The sequence below is a fragment of the Aotus nancymaae genome, unplaced genomic scaffold (assembly GCF_030222135.1).
Source record: "Aotus nancymaae isolate 86718 unplaced genomic scaffold, 86718_ANA_hifiasm-v0.15.2.pri h1tg000040l, whole genome shotgun sequence".
Lineage (NCBI taxonomy): Eukaryota > Metazoa > Chordata > Mammalia > Primates > Aotidae > Aotus > Aotus nancymaae.
The window spans coordinates 119,886,132-119,908,474 of record NW_026988454.1 but is presented as its reverse complement, the minus strand read 5'-3'; the positions used below and the strand labels follow the sequence as shown (position 1 = coordinate 119,908,474).

The 22,343-nt window shown below is 52.5% G+C and overlaps 1 protein-coding gene across 1 annotated transcript in view; it reads right to left on the bottom strand.

The window, feature by feature from the left end:
- The window catches only part of CUNH6orf132 (chromosome unknown C6orf132 homolog), a 41,796-nt gene extending 20,785 nt beyond the window's left edge, over positions 1 to 21,011 (bottom strand). Inside the window, exons 1-2 of the mRNA XM_012448655.2 lie at positions 20,824 to 21,011; positions 6,988 to 7,094 (exon numbers count right to left, since the gene is read on the bottom strand). Of these exons, the coding sequence (XP_012304078.2) occupies positions 6,988 to 7,094; positions 20,824 to 20,968 (252 nt within the window). The 5' untranslated portion in view covers positions 20,969 to 21,011. The remainder of the gene's footprint in view (positions 1 to 6,987; positions 7,095 to 20,823) is intronic.
- Between the last annotated feature and the right edge of the window lie 1,332 nt (positions 21,012 to 22,343).

The following is a 22,343-nucleotide window of genomic DNA, read 5'->3' as shown; positions in this document are numbered from 1 at the left end:
TGGGGCAGAATGAAGGTGTGGATGGAGCTCTGGAGGTTCAGGCTGAGGTCCTTACTGAGAGGGAAGGAGCCAAGTGGGTAGAAAAGAAGGTGCAGGCTGGGCGCGGTGACTCACATCTGTAATCCCAGCACTTTGAGAGGCCTAGGTGAGTGGATCACAAGGTCAAGAGTTCGAGACCAGCCTGACCAACACAGTGAAACCCCGTCTTTATAAAAAGAAAAAGAGGGTACGAAGATCCATTTGTAGTCTCGTGGCAGGCCTGACACCCCACACCCCACAACCCTTCGGCCTAACACCACCCACCACAAACCAGCCAAAAGCCAGCCATGGCTGCCTTGCCTGGTTCACCCTACGGAGCTCAGATTCCAGCCCAAAAAGGTGCCTGGGTCTTGAGTTTAGAGAAAAGCTGCAGCAGGGGGTTGGGTGGAAAGGAGAGATGGGGCCGACTCCAGCTGCCTCTCCAGTGGCAAGGACTAAGGGAGGGGTGCAGGGCGGGCAAGGCCTCCTGCCTGAGCCTGGGATGCCTCCTCTGGCAGAAACAGGCCTGTCTGACTCAAAGGGTGGGGTAACCCAGGCAGCTCTCACCGCCCAGGGCACCCCTGGGGACCTGTTGGGCCAGTTTTCCAGTATTTGCCACTTTGGCATTTAATTTTTAATTCCTCATATGCATTATCCTGGAGATGGTTTGATCCAGACTGGGGAGAGAGCCCCAGGAAACACAACCCAGCTACCAGCCGCTGTTCTGTGGAGCCAGCTCTCAGAGGCAGAGGGACAGGCCGGGTGCGGTGGCTTACGCCTGTAACCTCAACACTTTGGGCAGATCACAAGGTCAGGAAATCGAGACCATCCTGGCTAACATGGTGAAACCCCTCTCTACTAAAAATACAAAAAATTAGCCAGGCGTGGTGGCACGTGCGTAATCCCAGCTATTCGGGAGGCTGAGGCAGGAGAATCACTTGAACCTGGGAGGCGGAGGTTGCAGTGAGCCGAAATCACACCACTGGGTGACAGAGCAAGAAATCACTCCAGCCTGGGTAACAGAGCGAGACTCCGACTCCAAAAAGAAAAAAAGAAGCAGGCCGGGCGCGGTGGCTCACACCTATAATCCCAGCACTTTGGGAGGCCAAGACGGGTGGATCACGAGGTCAAGAGATCGAGACCATCCTGGTCAACATGGTGAAACCCCGTCTCTACTAAAAATACAAAAATTAGCTGGGCGTGGTGGCGCACGCCTGTAGTCCCAGCTACTTGGGAGGCTGAGGCAGGAGAATTGCTTGAACCCAGGAGGCGGAGGCTGCAGTGAGCCGAGATCGCGCCATTGCACTCCAGCCTGGGTAACAAGAGCAAAACTCCGTCTCAAAAAAAAAAAAGAAAGAAAAAGAAAAAAAGAAGCAGCAACAGAGGGACAGGCTCCGGCTTGCTCTGTGGGCCCAGTCTCCCCTGAGAAGGAGGGACAAAGGATCATCCCTCACTCAGCCAGGCCTCCAGTGGTGTACACAGGGCCAGCCTGGGGAGGAGGCCAGGCTCCTGTTCCTGCTTCCATCGAGGCCCTCCCCTCCCCAAGCCTCAGTGTTCTCATCTTGACAACAGCTATAGTCCTCCCCGCTCTGAAGTTTGGTGGCGCAAATCCAACTCCTCAGGGCTTCCCAAGCAGGAAAGTGGGGTTGCCCCGGTAGCTGGAAAAACTCCCTTTCCAGAGGCGGAAGCAGAGCTCAAGGAGGGGTCCATGTGTCATCAGGGCCTGGCTTCTCTGGGGGCCCTCCAGGGAGCTGACCATACCGTCTGCCTTTCCATTAGGAAGTCATTTTAACACGGAAAGTCACAGCTGGGGAGACCCTTGAAGACCATGCAGTGTGACGCACGCTGTCAGGTGAGGAGCCAGAGGCCCAGAGAGAGGAAGGGGCTGGCCTGCAGCCATGCTGCATCCCAGCCGCAGAGCTGGGACTGGGGTCAGCTGCTGGAAGATCAGCCCCTGGTCCTATCCCAGCCACTGAGGGATCCCGAGGTCGTTTTCCAAGCTGGACTTTGGCTGCCGGATGCCTGAGAAACACTTCGTAATCCCCAGCAACCTCAGCACAGAGCCGGGGAGCTCCAGGGGAGGGGGCAGAATCGCCTGTCCCCTCCTCTCTAACCCTGTCCCTGGGCAGGCTCCTGTAGGGCACTGATGGGGAGGGTATGCTCAGAGGTTGGCCCAGGCGTGGAGAGAGCTCAAAGGCCCCAGGGGCCAGTCACCTGACTTCTTGGGCACTGCTACCTTGCACCTCCCCTACCCACTGGGCAGCCTGGCCTGGGAGGTGCCTCTGAATGTGGGAAGGGAGGACAGGGAGGGGTAGAGGTCCAGCCGGCTAGGACAGTGTCAGGCAGGGCTAGGCACCAGCCCAGCTTCCCAGCCACCCTGAGTTGGCTGGGCTGGGGGAGGGGTGTGTGCGTGTGCATGTGTGAGCCCACACCCACACACACAGAGCTGGCCCTCCCTCTTCTCCCCATCCTCCCGGCCTCCTGTCCCTGCTGAAAGCAAAGGACCTAGCCAGGGCCTATGGGAAAGGAGTCAGGAGGTCAGACAGGAGAGAATTGAGCTGCCGGCTGGATTCCCCTCCACCCGGGAGCAGGTGACAAACTGTGTGGAAGCTGCCCTCTCTTGTGTCCTGATGAGGAGCACAGAACAGTCCCTGTGAGGCAAGCCACTGGGCCAAGGGTTCCTAATCTAAAGGGACATCAAGGGTGGGCTTCAGTCCCTTGTTGAAATTATAAGCAAAACTAGGTGCCTGTGGCTCACAGCCTCATCTTGGCATCAAAAGCATGTATGAATGCCGGGCACGGTGGCTCACGAGGTCAGGAGATGGAGACCATCCTGGCTAACGTGGTGAAACCCCGTCTCTACTAAAAATACAAAAAATTAGCCGGGCGTGGTGGCACGCGCCGGTAGTCCCAGCTACTAGGGAGGCTGAGGCAGGAGAATCATTTGAAGAGCCAGAGGCTGCAGTGAGCTGAGATGGCGCCACTGCACTCCAGCCTGGGTGACAGAGCAAGACTCCATCTCAAAAAACAAAAAAGCATCTATGAGCCAAAAGAGGCAAGAGGCCTGATTCCTGGCAGGCCCTCGCTGCTGGACAAGGATTCAGAGAGGCAGGCAAGGGAGGGGGAAGTGGTGTTGCTGCCTGGTCCTGGAAGGAGAAGAAAAGAGCTTCTATGTAGAGGGTTGCGGGGAGAGTAGAACAGCCTGAATAGACCTTGGACCCTGGAGCCTGGCTGCGGGCATTCCAGTCAAAGCTCTGCCACTCAGGCGCATGACCTTAAGAAAGTTACTCCCCCTCTATGCCTCAGTTTCTCTGCCTGTAACATGGGGATTTTTTTTTTTTTTTTTTTTGAGATGGAGTTTTGCTCTTGTTGCCCAGGCTGGAGTGCAATGGTGCAATTGCGGCTCAATGCAACCTCCACCTCTCAGGTTCAAGTGATCCTCCTGCCTCAGCCTCCCAAGTAGCAGGGATTACAGGTATGCACCACCAAACCTGGCTAATTTTGTACTTTTAGTAGAGATGGGGTTTCTCTATGTTGGTCAGGCTGGCCTTGAACTCCCGATCTCAGGTGATCCACCCGCCTTGGCCTTCCAAAGTGCTGGGATTACAGGAGTGAGCCACAGTGCCCGGCCAACATGGGATTAATGATAGCACTTTGCTCAGAGGGTGGCTCTCTTAACAGGTATGGTCCACACAGGATGATGCCTGGCACACAGTGAGCGCTCAGCACGTGCCAGCCACCATCACAGGCCATGCCACTGGATGGGGTCGGCAAGTTGCTCCGCCTGCCCTTCCTCCATCAGCCAGCACCGAGGGAACCAGTGAACTTCCCCTTCCTGATTCAGTTCCTGCCTCTGTAAAACGAGGCCCCTTTCCGTTATTCGTTCACCATCTGTCCATTCTCTCACCCTCGCAACTGAGGGGGCATGAGTTTTTAGGGAGAAGCCCCCATTTCCTGGGACTGGTTTTGAGGCTTGCCCAAAAGAACTGCTCCCAGGAAGGATTTCCCCAGCAAAGCCTGGAACTCAGGCCTGGCCAGCCAGCCCAGCCCACTCCAGGGGCCCCAAAGCCTTTGGCCAGGCCTGCCTGGGGTCTGTACAGCCCCTCAGTCATGTTCTGCCCAGACCAGATCCAAACCAGAGCCAGGGAGGACTGGCAGCTGGCAGGTGAGGACCTTGCACCGGTCTTTGAGGGACCCAGAGCGGATAGGTGGTGGGGGTGGGGGGGAATGGATAAGGATGCCCACCAATCAGAATGAACTCAGCTGGGCCCACATTAACTCTTCAGTTGCTGCTTTTGGGGGTGATCTGATCTAGGGGAGGGGCAGGACAGCAGGAGGCACTCCAGAGGCAACAGCTATTTCTATTCTGTAGGGAAGTATTTCAGTTTTTTTGTTTGTTGGTTTGGTTTTTTTTTTTTTTTTTTTCCAGACAGAATCTTTCTCTGTCGCCCAGGCTGGAGTGCAGTGGCTCAGTCTCAGCTCATTGCAACCTCCGCCTCCTGTGTTCTAGCCATTCTCCTGCTTCAGCTTCCTGAGTAGCTGGGACTACAGGCATGCACCACCACACCCAGCTAATTTTTGTATTTTTAGTGGAGATGGGGTTTCACCATGTTGGCCAAGCTGGTCTCAAACCCTTGACCTTGTGATCCGCCCGCCTAGACCTCCCAAAGTGCTGGGATTATAGGTATGAGCCACCACACCCAGCTGTATTTCAGTATTTTGTTATTATTTTTTTATTCCCATTTTATAGATCAATGTTTTAGTATTTTACCGACCGCTAGTGGTGTGTCAACTCTGGGTTCACACTGCTGTGAATCTGGGTATGTGTATTGTGGGTAAGTGACAGGAGGGAATCTAATTAACTTCCCAAAATAGAATATTTCAAACTGATTTCATCTGCATTTATGGGTGCAATCACTTCTATCAGAGTTTTATGCGTTCTCTGGAAACAAAGTTAGGGGCTGACTCATTTGTTTTTTTCTTTGTTTTTAAGACAGGGTCTCTCTGTCACCCAGGCTGAAGTGCAGTAGTGCAATCATAGCTCACTGCAGCCTCAGCCTCCTGAGCTCAAACAGTCCTCCTGCCTCAGCCACCCGAGTAGCAGGGACTACAGTCACGCACCACCACACCTGACTAATTTTTAAATTTTTTGTAGAGATGGGCTTGCACTGTATTGCCCAGGCTAGTCTTGAGCTCTTGACCTCAAGTGATCCTCCCGCCTCGGATCTCCCAAAGTGCGAGGATTCAAAGCTGACTTATTTGATTTATACCTTGGTGGTGGTGGTGCTGCACTTTCTGTATTTATCTGTAATGTCCATGAATTGCTTTTATAAGCAGAAAATAAATTATTTAAAGTTGTGTTCCCAGAGATCTGTGTGCTCAGTCCTCCACAGAGAGGCCTTAGAGATGCAGCTAGGAGAATGTAAGACTGCCTCTGTCCCATCTAGAATCTTGAGGTCTGGGCCAGGCGCGGTGGCTCACACCTGTAATCCCAGCACTTTGGGAGGCTGAGGCAGGCGGATCACAAGGTCAGGAGTTTGAGACCAGCCTGGCCAATATGAAACCCGTCTATACTAAAAATACAAAAATTAGCCAGGCGTGGTGGTGGGCACCTGTAGTCCCAGCTACTTGGGAGGCTGAAGCAAGAGAATTGCTTGAACCCAGGAGACAGAGGTTTCAGTGAGCCAAGATCATGCCACTGCACTCCAGCCTCGGCAACAGAGCAGGACTCTGTCTCAAAAAAAAAAAAAAAAAAAAAAAAAGAAGAATCTTGAGGTCCAATTGTTGAGCTTGGACATAGCAAAAAGAAAAAAAATGGTGATGGAGAGAGGAAGGTAGTTGTGTCAGGCAGTGCTAGGCAGGAGGTATAGGGACCCAGGACCAATGTGGGGGTACCATGAAATCTAACAGGGCCATGAGAGCTCAGACCAGGCAAGAGGATGCCATGACCCCAGTGACAGCATTGTGCCACCCACAACCCAGGTCCAACAGACAGGAGCAAGCCTCAGAGCTAGGAACCTGGTTGTTTAAACTGTAGACCTGGGCTGTCTGTACAGTAGCCACTGGCCGCAAACAGCCATTAAACACTTAAAATGTCTCAGTCAGAAATGGGATGTGCTGTATGGGTAGTACACCAGATTTTTAAGACTTAGTATGAATAAAAAAGAGTGTTAGCTGAATGCAGTGGCTCACGCCTGTAATCCCAGCACTGTGGGAGGCTGAGGCGGGCGGATCACCTGAGGTCGGGAATTCAAGACCAGCCTGACCAACATGGAGAAACCCCATCTCTACTAAAAATACAAAAATTAGCCAGGTGTGGTGGCAGCGCATGCCTGTAAATCCCAGCTACTCCGAAGGCTGAGGCAGGAGGATTGCTTGAACCTGGGAGGCAGAGGTTGAGGTGAGCTGAGACTGCACCACCATACTCCAGCCTGGGCAACAAGAGCAAAATTCCATCTCAAAAAAAGAAAAGAATAAGAATGTAAAGTAGCCTATTAGTATTTTGTATATTGATTAAATGTTGCAATGACGCTGTTTTGAATATACTGGGTTAAGCAAAATACATTTGTTTCCTGCAGTGGACAGGGAGCTCCTTGAGAACAGCAATGCTGGCCCAGTCATCTCTGTATCCGGCACCTAATGCAGGGCCTGGCACGAAGCAGACTGTCATCAGTGACTGTGGAAAATGAACCCTGCTTAGCTGGGGGTACCCACTGCTGTATCACCCCTGCACACAAGTTCTCCATTACTTCTCCTTGGGCTTGGCTCCGAAAGAACTGGCATCCCTAATCCCAGACTCCCTGCTGTGAGCCTTGGCCTCGCCTCCTTCCAGTAGTGCCCCACCCCTGGCCCCCGGGTCAACATCAGGAAGGGGAGATGGAGGGTGTGGCTGATGTCCACTCGGGCTGGGGCAGGCCTGTGTCCCTGCCCAGAGCAGACCCTCCAACCTCAGAGCAGAACCTTACTCACCAGCGGAAGGAAGGTCAGCAGCGGCCGGACTCTTGGCCGAGCTTTCAGCGTGGCTGTTCCTGACTCGCTCACTGTGTTAAACCGATTGTCTCCATAATAGATGCCATCTAGGGAACACAAGTGAGGGGACACTGTAAGCTGGAGATCCAAGGCATCCAGCCACCCGAGTTTAATCTGCTCTTCAGCTCCCAGAAAGGAAAGCCAGGGCCTGCACGTTCCCCGGTGTTAGACTCAGCTAAGTGCCTCTAACATCTCTAACATAATCAGATCCGACAGATGAGATGTTTGCAAATAGGGCCAACTGAGGTGACACCGGGAGAGGGGCGTGGTATTCCTGGGGCTTTCGGCCCCTGGCAGCCATCTTTCTCCCAGTCCACAACCAGCACCCTTCACCGGTCCTGAGCCTTCTCCCCGACAGCAGTGGTCCTAAGGAAGGACCAGAGAGGCCAGACAAGGGCCCAGCCAAAGCTTATCTCTGAGAGAGGGAGGAAAGCAAGCCAGCTTTCCCCTCAAGTGTTTGAATTTCTAATCTGAAACAAACAGAGCAGATGAGGCCACCTGCAGCCCCCACTGGCCAATACCCCATCATCTGGACTCCTTAACTCAAGACTTCCCTGACCACCAAACCACAGATGGTTGTGTGCATGGCTTTCTTTAAAGCGCCCTTGAGGGCAGAGCAGAAAAACGGGACAGTAGGGTCAGTGTGACCTGCTCTGCCACTGGCTGCCCATGTGGCTTTACCTCTCTGGGCCTCAGTTTTTCCTTCTGTACAGTGGGAGTGATGATAGCGCCGCCGTATAGCAGTGTTGTGAGGGAGTGAGTGTGGCCAGTGCATAGTAAGTGCTCAGCAAACATGGTTGCTTCCCCCTGTAGGAGGATGATATGAAGGACCTTCCTCTTCCTCCAGTTACTGGGCCTGTTCTCCATGCTGCTCTCTGGTAGTGGGAGGGCTTGAGGGGCCACTCACATCACGTCACATCCCTTTCTCAACTCTCTCATGAGCCTTGATACACATTGACAAGAAATTCACACTCCCCTGGTAGGGATCGCCGTGGACCATCTGCTATGTGGCTCATGAGCAGGGAGAGCTTTCCTCTATTTAACAGGGTGTGGAGGACTTTGCTTGATAGCCAGGGAGGCGAGAAGAAAAGTCAGAATCCCAGTTAGCCAGAAGTCTACTAACTGGGACATTGAGCTAATCATGATTACATTTCTCCTTGTACATGACTTCCAGAGAAAATTTCAAGAAAGCCAAATGATTTATTCAAAAGAGACTGGGCTTGTCAGGAAGATCCTGGGATCAGACTACATCCATCGCAAATTTCTACACCGATAGCCACAGTGCCCCATGTGAGCATCTGGGCTTTAGATGTGACAGGGAGACTCCTGGGAGTGCCCCAGCAGCTGGAGGTGGCGTCCTCGGTGTGCTGCCCTCCCAAGGCAGGAAGCTGGCTGGGACACTCAAGCTTCTCCACCTCTCAAGAGGGGCCTGAACGTCGGTTCTCTGTGTGCTCCGCACGTCCGTGGAAACTTCAGTTCCCAGCACTGCCCTGCCCCGTGCACTCTGGGCAAACATGATTTCCCAGTCTCGGTTGCCAGGCTCCATGCCTGAGGCTGCAGACCAAGATCAGACGGGGCACCAGGAAGCGGAGCTGTAAGATCTGGCCCAATGGGAAACAACAAAAGTAGCTCACACTCAACAGCCGCCGCTAAAGCCCCCGATTCCCTCACTTCCAAGAGTCTGCGTGTGGATGCGAGGATCTCCTGGGACATTCCCTACAGAGTGCTGTGTGGATGCCAAGGCCCCAGACCTGACGTGATGTGGCTGCCTGGGCCCTTAACAGGACTGGACGTGGGGTGGGGATTGCACAGGCGAGGCTCTAATCATTTCATTTCATCTCTGCACCGATGTTGGGATCTAGGGAGCCTCCTTCCTACAGCTGAGTTATTGTCATATTAATGGCTACTCTTATTGGATATCCAGGAGCCTTAGAAGTGCTATATCTGAGCAACCTGGCAAGGATGATAACTGGAATAGTAATAATAGTAAAAGGTAAAACTTAGTGAGCACCTTTTTTTTCTTTTTTTGACCTCAGGTGATCCGCCCACCTCGGCCTCCCAAAGTGCTGGTGGGATTACAAGCATGAGCCACCGCGCCCAGCCTTACCTTTTTTTTTAATCTTTTTTTTTTTTGAGATGGAGTCTTGCTTTGTCACTTAGGCTGGAGTTACAGTGGCACAATCTCGGTTCATTGCAACCTCCGCCTCCCGGATTCAAGCGATTCTCCTGCCTCAGTCTCCCAGGTAGCTGGGATTACAGGCGCCTGCCACCACGGCTGGCTAATTTTTGTATTTTTAGTAGAGACGGGATTTCACCACGTTGGCCAGGATGGTCTTGAACTCCTGATCATGGGTCATCTGCCTGCCTGGGCCTCTCAGAGTGCTGGGATTACAGGCATGAGCCGCCATGCCCCATGCAAATTGGTACTGTCATTAGCCCTGTTTTACATTTGAGGAAACTGAGGCACAAGGTCAAATAACTTGCCCAAAGCCTCACAGTAAGTGTTGAAGCCAGAGTCTCCCTAAACCGCCTCACAGATCCCATGACTCAGTCCCAAGTCTGAGGCGCTGTTGTTTTGGTTGCTTTATGGTTGTTTTAAGCAGACAAACCCTTTCTAAGAATATAATTGTTCTCTGTAAAACATATAGAAGGAGGCCAGGCACAGTGGGTCATGCCTGTAATCCCAGCACTTTGGGAGGCCGAGGCAGGTGGATCACCTAAGGTCGGGAGTTTGAGACCAATGTGACCAACATGGAGAAACCCTGTCTCTACTAAAAATACAAAATTTGCTGGGCATGGTGGTACATGCCTGTAATCCCAGCTACTCGGGAGGCTGAGGCAGGAGAATTGCTTGAACCCGGGAGGCAGAGGTTGTGGTGAGCCAAGATCGCGCCACTGCGCTCCAGCCTGGGCAACAAGAGCAAAGCTCTGTCTTAAAAAAACAAAACAAAACAAACCAACAAACAAAAACAAGAAAAACACGTAGAAGGGTAGTAGCTGTGGTTGAGACTGGGTTGGAAGGCCTAGGTGGCTCTTCTCCCCACTGGGGCACCTCTGGAAAATCTGATTTAATGTCCCAGTCCGAAGAGGAGTGGCTAGGAGTCACAGAGGGAAAGGTGATATGGAGGCAGAGGCGGAGAGATGCGCTGTGAGAGGGGCTTGCCCTCCTCGGCCAGCTTTGAAGATGGAAGGAGGCTGCTGGCCGAGGACTGTAGGCTGCCTCTAGCAGGTGGAACAGGCAAGGAAACAGACTCCCCTGGAGCCTCCAGAGAGGAACCAAGTCTTGCCCACACCTTCATTGAACCCACAGAGACCTGTGTCAGAGTTCTGACCTACAGAATTGAGATAGGAAATTTCTTATGAAAATAAGAAAAGGAGGTGTGGCTGGAACCAGGCCAACTCTCGGGGCCCCTCAGACCTGGCCCAGCTCCTGCTGGGTGGAGACACAGCATGAGGTGAGGTCATGTGTCCATTTCCATCAGCTAGACCCTCAAAGCATTCAAGGTCAGGGCTGGGACCTTCCCAGCCTCAAGGACAAGGCTGAAAACTAAAACAGAAAGACAACAGTGCTCAACCTTGGGGAGTTTCCTATGGAAGTGCTGAACTTTGCTCAGATCACAGGTCAGGGATGCTGGGGCCTTCCTGAGAAGCAGCTCCCTCCTCACTTGAGGAGGTAAAGGAGGGATAGGGACATCCTGGTGTCCCTTGAGGAAGGATGGGTGAGGAGGAAGTGAAGGGGGTGCTTGGAGAGGAGGCTGGATGATTTGCTCTTGGAACAAGACTGCAATGAGAAAGAGGGGCCTGGCCCTGTGTCTCATCCACTCTGAAACTTGCAAACTCCCTCAATGTCTGCCTTTTTTCTGGAAAGTTCCTTAGGGATCTCAGAGGTTTTATGCTTGCCACATGCACAGACCAGAGAGGCAGCATTGGAACATCCAGGTGGGATTCAGAAAGCTGGAAAAGGAAGGGAGATACCCCGGACCCAGAAGCTTCCAAAGAAAGAGAGCACTTCAGGAGAGCCCCAGGGCAATTCCAGCAGCCAGGAAGCCTTGTGAGACCCCAGGAGCAGGGCCTGAGCCCCAGATGGACCACAGTCCTGTCAAGATACAAACTAGGCTGGGCTCGGTGGCTCACACCTGTAATCCCAGTACTTTGGGAGGCTGAGGTGGGCGGATCATGAGGATCAAGACCATCCTGGCCAACATGGTGAAATCCTGTCTCTACTAAAAAAAAAAAATACAAAAATTAACTGGGCATGATGGAGCATGCCTATAATCCCAGCTACTTGGGAGGCTGAGGCAAGAGAATCACTTGAGCCTGGAAGGCGGAGTTGCAGTGAGTTGAGATCGCACCACTGCACTCCAGCCCAGTGACACAGCAAGACTTCGTCTCAAAAAAAAAAAAAAAAAGATACTGAAGCTCTGACAAACTCACATGCAAATAATGCAGTGATAAAACAGGGGTAAATCCAAGGCTGCCTCCATTGACCCAAACCTATCTTTAAAACGATCCCAATTTCCCTCCAAATGGAATCCTATTTATGACAAGATTATGCATAGGATTCCTTTAGATTTTTCTCGCTAACAATTTCTACCTCATAGGAGGATGGGAAATGAAGGTAGAGATTTGCTTTCATTTACACTCCCTGAAGGATTTGAGTTGACATAAATATTAATACCATCTAACATCCAAAAACCTGTTCCAAAAACAATTCCTGGTGTCAAGCAGGAGACTTCACCCCAGGTTTCAACCTGGATACAGGCGGCTCCCCTCCTGCCCGTTCTCCCTTAGGAGAACCTGGTTCTGTCATGGGCCTGAGGGCAGCAGAGTTGTGGCTGAGGCTGCCTGGGCTGTGAGGAGACCATGGCTGAGGTTCTGCCCTGGCCAGAAACACCCAGCAGTCGGACAGCTCCCGGCCGGGAGGGGCAGCAGAACCTTGTACAGTCAAGGCTATGGATTTAGAGCCCCGCTGAACTTGGGTTCCAGTTCTGGCTCCATCGTTTAACTGTGGGATCCTGGGAGTCTTACTAGGTCTGTCTGAGCTGTCTCTTTATCTTTGTACACATGAACAGTGGTTCCTGCTGGGCAGGCTGATGTGAGGCTGAATGAGAGAAATGCAAAAGTCATCAGCACGGTGCCTAGCAGATATTCATGCTCAATAATTGGGAGGGTTGGCTGGGCGAGGTGGCCGACTGCTGTAATCCTAGCACTTTGGAAAGCCAAGGTAGCCAGATCACCTGAGATCAGGAGTTCAAGATCAGCCTGGCCAACATGGTGAAACTCTCTGTACTAAAAATACAAAAATTAGGCCGGGAGTGGTGGCTCATGCCTATAATCCAAGCACTTTGGAGGCCAAGTCGGGTGGATCACCTGAGGTCGAGAGTTCAAGACCAGCCTGACCAACATGATGAAACACCGTCTTATACTACTCCAGCTACTACGTCTCCAGCTACTCAGGAGGCTGAGGCAGGAGAATTGCTTGAACCCAGGAGGCAGAGGTTGCAGTGAACCGAGATCACGCCATTGCACTCCAGCCTGGGTGTCAAGAGCGAAACTCCGTCTCAAAAAAAAAAAAAGAAATGAAAAAAAGACCAGCCTGGGCAACATAGTGAAACCCCATCTCTACTAAAAATACAAAAATTAGCTGGACTTGGTGGCAGAAACATGTAATCCCAGCTACTCAGAGTACTCGTGAGGCTGAGGTAGAATCGCTTGAACCTGGGAGGCAGAGGTTGCAGTGAGCTGAGATCATGCCACTGCACTCCAGCCTGGGCGACAGAGCGAGATTCCATCTCAAAATAAATAATAATAAGTGGGAGGGCTGGTTATTATTGTCATCATCATCATCATCATTCTCTCTCTGCCCCACCTTACTTCCCTCCACCAAGAGTTTGAGCTGTGAGCTTGAGCTGGGCTGTGCCACTTGCAAATCATGGTGACACCTGTCCCCATGGGGGAGAGCCACTGGGAGGGAGACAGGTGGCCCTTTGCTTTCTTATCGGGGTTCATTCACTCTGAGTCCTGATGCCTGGGGCTATTCCCAACAGCGCTCTTTGCAGCAGCCCAGAGTGGGAGGGGCTGGACCAAGGTTGCCAAGCAGGGGTCAAACAGGGCCCCTGACTTTCAGTGCCTTACGCACCGCAGGTGGCTCACTGCCTCTCCCCAGCAGGCAAACCTGGCTCTCTCAGCCTGGGCTGGGGTATGTGTTAAATGTGGGCCAGCTCTGGGCAAGCTGAGAGCTAGGTACACTCTGCCATAGGACGCACAGCCCTTCTTTTCTCCCTGCTCCCCCAGGGGAGGAGCCTCACTGACTTCTGCATTTATTTGCTCACAAAGTTCAGGGTTGGAAGAAATGTTCTTCCTCCCACTGCCTGGAAGCCATTCATGGATCTCCATGGAGGCTAAGATCAGAAAGATTCTCAGACAGTTATTTAGCTCTTTCCCCAAATTCTAACTAGGTCCAAACTAGAGAGAAAATTAATTTGATTAATTAAATACTGAAATGTCTAACATCTATTAAGCCTGTGTTATGAGCGAGGCACTATTCTAAGTCCTCACCACCCCATGGGGGAAGTACCCTTATTATTCCCAATTTGCAGGTGAGGAAACGGAGGCTGAGAGGTTACGTCCCTTGCCCAAGATCCCATAGCTGGTGAGTCAAAGGGGCCAGGATTCCAGCCCAGGCAGCCTGACTGTAGAATCTGATTCCCTCGGGTCAGGGTCATAGCCAGGACGGCAGGGAAGGAATGTAGGGATCCAGCGTCTTTCCTCTCAATCTCCTGTTTTTCCTGAATGAGACTAGAAAGTTGGTAGGTGTGGAGGGGAGGAAATAGACCTAGGAATCATATCTGGATTCACATCCATGTAATGCCTGAGGACATTGAGCACTTTGTCGGGCTCAGTTTTCCCACCTGTAAAATGAGGATGATCCTTTTCAGGAAGCCTCACAAAATCAGGAGAGGGAAGGAAGCTACCTGAACTGGGAGGAGGGTTGGGGACCCCAAATGGCCAGGAGCGAGCCCCTAAATGACCTCAGGAGCACTGGCTACAGGTTTAATTGGATTCCTGGGGCTTAGGAGTGGGGCCTTAGCTTGGGGAGTTTTTGCCTTGACTGAGAGTAATCCAGAACCCCCAAACTGACCTCTTCCTACCTCTACATCACTGGAGATGTAGAATGGGGGTTCTGTACAGTGAGGTATGAAGTGCAGCATCCAATCATCGGCCACTAGGGGAGCCCTTGCCTCTAATGGAAGCAGTGAGGGCGGCCCCATGTGAATGTAACTCACAAATGGTATTAACAAGGCCTTTACTTGCTAATTAGCGTGTCCACATGACAGGAGTCTAAAAAGGCCAGTCTGTCCCAACAAGTCCCAGCAGGCCTATCCTGAGGACCAGAGAGAGGCCTTTGTCCAAGGGCAAAGGGGACGCTGAAGGTTGGGCTGGGGTGGAGGGGAGGAGGGGCAGGCAGCTACAGAGTAGAGGAGAAGCAGAAAAGGAGGAATCTTGGGCACCGTCCCCCACAGCCCCACAAGTGAGGACTAAGGGGAAGGAGCACAGCGAACAGGGCCCTCTGCTTCCTAGCCAGGACTCGCCGCTCAGTGTGCAGACCCCAGAACTTGTGAGACATGCTGACTCTGACTCTCCCTCCGTTGACCGAAACAAATCTAATCTTCACAAGATTCCAGATGACTGGAGCGCTTTGATGTTTGAGCTACCCCGGACTGGAATGACTGAGTCATTTCACCGATCTGAGTCTTCCTTCTGAGTCTGTTTCCTCAGTTGAGAAGACATACAAAGCTTTTAGTCCAGAGCCTGGTGATAATGATTGTATTACTGTCATTACTCTATTGGCTAGGAGAGACGGGGCACCTTGTAGCTGGTCTGTAGGGGTCAAGGCTTTCCGGAGTTGAACTAGAGTGACAAGAGAAGCTTATACAATGGGGCAGCAGTGGGTGTATATGTGTGCACTGGACTGACGGCAAACCACAGCACACCTCCAGGGGACAGGAGTAAATCAAGGTTGGTAGGCTGGTGCCAGCCTGGCCCTGGGCGGAAATATGTGCTCAGCTCCCGGCTCCCGGGGTAGGAGGTGGGAGTTTCCCACCCTCTAGCTGGGCCTGAAGCACAGGGTCAGGAGATCCAGGGAACAGGAACACCAGAACCTGCAGCCACACCAGGCGGCACTAGGGTCCTCCCGATAAGGAGCTGGCCACATTCTTTCCATGTTTATGTAGAACCTACCATGTGCCCTGCAGGGAGTCCTAAAGGGAAAGAGAATAGCCTTGCTTCATGTGGGAAAGGAAACACCAGGATTCTCATATCTTCCTGCACAAAACAATTCCCCTGGAGCTGGTTAAAAACCCAGAGCCCGAAGGCCGGGAGTGATGGGTCACGCCTGTAATCCCAGCACTTTGGGAAGAGGTGGGCGAATCACGAGGTCAAGAGATAGAGACCATCCTAGCCAACATGTTGAAACCCTGTCTTTACTAAAAATACAAAAGTTGGCTGGGTTCGGTGTCTCACGCCTGTAATCCCAGCACTTTGGGAGGCCAAGGCAGGCGGATCACAAGGTCAAGAGATCGAGACCATCCTGGCCAACACGGTGAAACCCCGTCTCTACTAAAAAATACAAAAATTAGCTGGGTGTGGTGGCGTGTGCCTGTAGTCTCAGCTACTAGGGAGGCTGAGGCAGGAGAATTGCTTGAACCCAGGAGGCGGAGATTGCAGTGAACTGAAATTGCGCCACTGTACTCCAGCCTGGTGCCTGGCGACAGAGCAAGACTCTGTCTCAAAAAAATAAAAAAAATACAAAAGTTAGCTGGGCATGGTGTGTGCCTGTAGTCCCAGCTACTTGGGAGGCTGAGGCAGGAGAATCACTTGTACCCAAGAGGTGGAAGTTGCAGTGAGTCGAGATTGTGCCACTGCACTCTAGCCTGGCGACCAAGCGAGATTCCATCTCAAAGAAAACCCAGAGCCCCAAACCCTAGCCTAGAGATTCTGACCTCCTGTGCCTGAGGTGGGACTCTAGTTACCTGAAATTAATTTAACTAATTAATTTTTTTGGTGGGGACAGGATCTCGCTCTGGAGTGCAGTAGCACTATCATAGCTCACTGCAGCCTGTATCTCCCACGCTCAATCCTCCTGCCTTGGCCTCCCAAAGTGCTGGGGTTGTTTTGGTTTTTGGTTTGAAACAGGGTCTTGCTGTGCCGCCAAGGTTGGAATACAGTAGCACAATCTTGGTCTACTGCAACCTCTGTCTCCTGAACTCAAGCAATCCTCTCGCCTCAGCCTCCTGAGTAACTGGAGCTACAGGCGCATGCCACCAAGCCTGGCTAATTTTTGTATTTTTAGTAGAGATGACGGGGTCTCGCCATGTTGCCCAGGCTGGTCTGGAACTCCTGAGCTCATATGATCCACCTGCCTCAGCCTCCCAAAGTGCTGGGATTACAGGTGTAAGCCACTGTGCCCAGCCCAGAATCTGCATTTCAGACAAATGTCTGAGGTAGCTGTGAGCTTTCCCATTTAGAGGAATAGGGCAGGAAAGAGTCTTCAAGAAAACAAGGGTGTCCCATTGCTGGTGGCGGGTGCAGCCGTGATAGATAAAGAATCTTGGCTCAGTTAATCTAAGACGCATGGGAGGAGTCCTGAGTGACTGGCAGCTTTGTCTCCAGTAGCAGCCCAGTCCCTTATCTTGGGATTAGCAAAGATCCACATCTCTCCTTTCTCATGCATTTAAAAAAAAACACACACACATACACACAATTGTGTAGCCTTGCTTGGTCTGGGAGCGGGCAGAAGAAGAAGACTTTGTTAGGATTGCAAATGCATTCAGTGAAGCCCTCCTAATTACTGAATACATGTTAGAGAAATTCTGTAAAGAAAAATTTGCTCGTCACTACCTTCACATGACTGTTTGCATTTTACCTGCTGTACCCAGCCTACCCTTGTGCAAACAGATTTTTACATGGCTGCAACCAGAGAGCAAACGGTTGATTACTCCTTCATTCCCTTATACATCCCTACATTGAATTTCTCCTTTCCATTCTACCACCTGTTCTCCAAGGGCTGGATATCACAAGCATCTCACCCGAGGCTCGAGGAGAATGTCACCGACTCAGGGGCCCTATGGAACTCTAATTCCACTCTCTGAGACTTTAAAATAGCCTTTTCATGGCTCGGCTTCCTCTAGTCTACAGCAGTGTTAGGAAGAGGTGCTGAAGCAGGCAGGGGCAGGAAGTGCTCCATGCTGAGAATGATTTCACAATAATAAATCATGCCTTAGAGCAGGGGGCAGTAAACTTTTTCTGTACAGGGCCAAAGAGTAAATATTTTAGCCTTTGCAGGCCATAAGGTCTCTTTTGTAACTACTCAACTCTAGCCATAGACCATATGTAAATGAGGGGCATAGTTGGCTATGTTCTAATAAAACTTTATTCCCGGCTGGGCGCGGTGGCTCATGCTTGTAATCCCAGCACTCTGGGAGGCCGAGGTGTGTGGATCATGAGGTCAAGAGATCAAGACCATCCTGGCCAACATGGTGAAACCCCGTCTCTACTAAAAATATAAAAATAGCTGGATGTGGTGGTGCGCGCCTGTAGTCCCAGCTACTCAGGATGCTGAGGCAGGACAATCGCTTGAACCCAGGAGGCAGAGGTTGCACTGCGCCGAGATTTCACCACTGCAATCCAGCCTGGCAACAAAGGGAGACTCCATCTCAAAAAAACAAAAACTTTATTCCCCAAAGCAGGCCATGGGCAGGAATGGAACCAGGACAAGCTTTAGAGCAAGCTTGTCCAACCCACAGCCCAACACGAGTTTATGAACTTTCTTAAAATATTATGAGGTGTTTTTTTTTTTTGCATTGTTTTGTTTGTTTTTTAACTCATCAGCTATCGTAAGTGTCAGTGTATTTTATGTGTGGCCCAAGACAATTCCAGTGTGACCCAGGGAAGCCAAAAGATTGGACACCCTGCTTTAGAGTGTTTCGTTTAAATGCTCTTCAAAGCACTGCCATAAATACCACTTCAGGCACTTACCCTGCAGGCAGCCTGGACACTATCCCCTTTAATAAAAGAAAAAATGGAGGCCCAGAGAGTGCTTAGCCCCACGTGTTGACAGAGACAGGATGACAAGGAAGGGCTGCACCTACATCCCATCACAGAATCCCCAACCTTCATCCCTCCTCTCCCTAACGCCAAGCAGAGCAGGGAGGAGGACCTCTGCCACTCCCAGTGGCACCCCAGAGAACGCCCCGGAAACACTGGGGTGCCGTTCTGCTGGATGCATGATGTTTTCCACTCCTCTGTGTGCAGGCAAGACCAGGCTGAGTCAGCTGGAGGCCCTGCCCTGCCTTGAGGAATGGGAGGAGCTGTCCTTTGCATTAAAAAAAAAAACAACCCAGCTGTGCCCAGGCTGATGAGGGCAACAGCTGGCTGGAGGTGACAGGGCACCAGACTCTCTTCTCTCACCAGAGGTGCTGATGCCAACTAGCAGCCGGCTCAACCCAGGCAAAATGCGGAAGCGGCTGAGCGGCATGGCTGAGGTCTCCCGTTGGGGGAAGAAGGGTATGTGTGTGTGGGGGTGGGGGGGTGTTGTATGTGTGTGTATGAGGTATTTTCCAGGCAGATGCCTGGTATTTTCCAGGTGAATTCAAGTAAAATTCACCCTTGAATTGCCATCCTCTGCAGAGTTAATTCAGCACATCCACTGAGTGTGATCTCTGGCCAGGGACGGTGGCTCATCCCTGTAATCCCAGCACTTTGGGAGTCCGAGGTGGGCAGATCACAAGGTCAGGAGATGGAGACCATCCTGGCCCAACATGGTGAAACCCTGTCTCTACTAAAAATATAATAATTAGCCAGGCATGATGGCCTGTAGTCCCAGCTACTTGGGAGGCTGAGGCAGGAGAATTGCTTGAACCCAGGAGGTGAAGAATGCAGTGAGCTGAGATCACGCCACTGCACTCCAGACTGGTGACAGAGTGAGACCCTGGGAAAAAAAAAAGAGTGTGATTGCTGGAGCCTGACTGCCTGGGTTCAAATATTGGTTTTGCCTCACAAGAGAGATTTTGGAGGTCATGGGAATGTTCTAAAACCAGATAGTGGTGATAGTTGCACAACTCTGTAAACAGTCTACTAAAAATCCATTGAATTGTGGACTTCGAAAAATCTCGCCTCCAGCATTGAAAGCTGTGTGATCTTGGGCATATTACTTAACTTCCCCACACCTCAGTCTCCTCATCTGTCAAACAGGAATGATAATAATAGTACCTGACTCCAGATGAGATTTCAACGAATCAGTAACATGAAGATTTTAGAATGTCGCCTTGCACCTAAGAAGGGATAGATAAATGCTCGTTCCATGGTGTCTCCGTTGTGACGGAAAGAAGTGTTCAGGCTCACAGGCACTTGCCCGCACGCCTGTGTCTGGGAGTGCCTACACCGTGCCTCCCTCGCCCTCTCCTCCTGGTCTTTGCCTCTACTGTTTGTTTTGCCAGGAATGCCCTTTCCTCTCAGCTCCAATGCTAGTTCCACTCAGAGGTCATTTCTCTTCTCTGCTTTTATGCAGTGATTTAATAATCTTTTATAGCAAAGGCTCAGAAAGGGCTAAATGGCATGTTGTTAGTTCTGTTCACCCCCGATCTGAGATCCGTGTGCCAGGAAGAGGTGACACCTTGTCTATCCCACGCCTATCCATGGTGCCTTGTATCTTAGCTGTGGCGACCTGGGTGCTGAACTGAGTCCAAAAGCAGGCGCCAAGGCTGTGACATCCACTGTGGGTCCCAGCACGGTGGCTAGAAAGATCAGTGAAGATAATGTGGCGCCAGTGAAGGCAGGCAAGCTAAAGCAGTGATGGGTGACTTTCCTGAGACCCAGAAACCACTCACCCACCCGGGGGTTCCAGAGCCACATGTCATACACGAGAAATGGCTTTCTGTCTCCAGCTGCTGGCTTCCCCCAGTTATAGAGAATGCAAATTGCAAAACAATGCAATGATAAGGTGACCCACAGCCAGAGCCTGGGGATGGGCCAGGGTGGTGCTTTTAAGCCTGCAGAAACACACAAGTCTGATTCCAGGGTCGGCAGCTGGCAGTCAGGGAGAGGGTTCCTTGGCCTCCACTGTCCCATTTCTGGCTCCTCCGTCTCAGCCCAGAGACAGCCCAGGCCCCAGGTTGACTGGCGGGAACCTGTGGCCCCAATAAGTGACTTGGTGTCACAAACAGGCTGGTAACCTGGTAGCAGCTGCGCCTGTTGGTTTTGCCTGGGCCTCACCTAGCCAGAGCCAAGTGGAGCGCCCAGATAGCAGCCCCCTCCCTGCCACGTGTGCTGGGGAAACAGAGTGCGTGCAAAGGGTGAGGGAGGAAACCGTCCCTTAGCCCCCAGTTCTCCGGGAACACTTCTGCTTCGGCTAGAAAGGGAGCGTAGGGGTAGGGTGCGGGGAGATACCGCAAACCTCCCGAAGCCTTCCCGCTAACAGTAACACAAGCATAGGATCCGCCAGGCGGGGGAAATGAACACCTCCGAAGAGGGAAGAGGGCCTGGGGTCAGAGGTGCGGGCGGCAAAGTTCTCCTACCTCCCGGTGAGACGGGGGCCCCTCTTTCCCCCACCTCTCTCACCGCACGGCCCTTCCCAGACACCCCGGTCCGGCGCCTCCTCCCCGGCCCGGCGGCTGCTCTCGGCCAGTCCGCAGGTTCCAACGTGTCCCTCCCCTCCGCGCCTCCAGGAGACGGCGCCGCCCGCCCTGCCCCAGCGCGCCGCGTCTCCCGCGCACTCACCGAAGCCCCTGGTCCCCTCCTCCGGGGCCTCTTGGGTGAAGATCCAGGGCGGGTTGGTGGCGTAGAGGGAGGTGCTGGGGCTGGTGGCGTGCTTCTTCCCGAAGAGTTTGCTGAAGGTGCCCTGCACCGTCTGGTTCTTTTTCATGCTGCCGCAGCCCGCGCGGGCGCCGGGGAAGAACCTTGCCTCTGTCGCCCTGCCCGGCCCGGGACTGAACGCCGCGCGGTCTCTCCAGGGGACTCTACCAGGCCATGTCCCCCGCCGTCCTCCCCGCCCGCGCACCGGGCGACAGGTGCTGCGGGCGCCGCCGCTCGCCGGGAAATGCGAGCTACCTGGCCAGGTAAGAGGCAGCCGCCCGGCCCGGCCCCGCCCCGCCGCCGCCCAACTCCCCAGGCCGCATTCCTTCTCGCCTCCTTCTACAACAGGCCATTGTTGGCACGGCCCGGTGGGCTGGGGACCTCTCCCGGCCCACGCCCAGCCTGGGAGACGGGCCACCCCCTCCCCCAGGTTCCCTCCCGGCCCGCCTCCTCCACCCCACTTCTCCCTGGGCCCGGGAAGGAGGCGGGTGAGTTCCCTGCCTCTCAAGGCGGTTCGTGAGCAGGTCGGTGTGCGCACTTCAGGGACAGCTCTAGTGTCCAACACAAGGGACATGGATGGCCAAAGCGAGCACGCCACGGCATCCTATAGGCCCTCAAAAATGTGGGGCCTGAGGCTTTGGGGGGCATCAGGAAGTGTCCTCATGAGAAAAGAAAGCTGGGAAAAGCAAGAAAATGACAAACTAGTATAACAATCTAATGACGGTGGAAACGTCCTCATTGACAGGGCTCCCAAGAGAATGTGGGATGACGAAATCTTGGCATTCTGTGTACATCACATTCTTTTTTTTTTTTCTAAGACAGAGTCTCACTCTGTCGCCCCGGCTGGAGTGCAGTGGCTGATCTCGGCTCACTGCAACCTCCGCCTCCTGGGTTCAAGCGATTCTCCTGCCTAGGCCTTCCGTGTAGCTGGGACTACAGGCTCGCGCCACCATGTCCAGCTAATTTTTGTAATTTTAGTAGAGACAGGATTTCACCATGTTGGTCAGGCTGGTCTCAAACTCCTGACGTCGTGATCCGCCGGCCTCAGCCTCCCAAAGTTCTGAGATAACAGACATGAGCCACCACACCTGGTCCACATTCTTTTTTTTTTTTTTCTGTGAAGTTAAGAGAATATAATGTTTAAAAACCTAAAGTGGAGCTGGGCATGGTGGCTCACGCCAGTAATCCCAGCACCTTGAGAGGCCGGGCAGGCAGATCACCTGAGTTCGGGAGTACGAGACCAGCCTGGCCAACATGGTGAAACCCCGTTTCTACTAAAGATACAAAAATTAGCCAGATGTGGTGGTGGCATGCCTGTAATCCCAGCTACTCAGGAGGCTGAGGCTGGAGAATCGCTTGAACCCAGGAGGTGAAGGTTGTGGTGAGCCAAGATGGTGCAATTGCACTCCAGCCTGGGGAACAAGAGTGAAACTCCACCTCAAAAA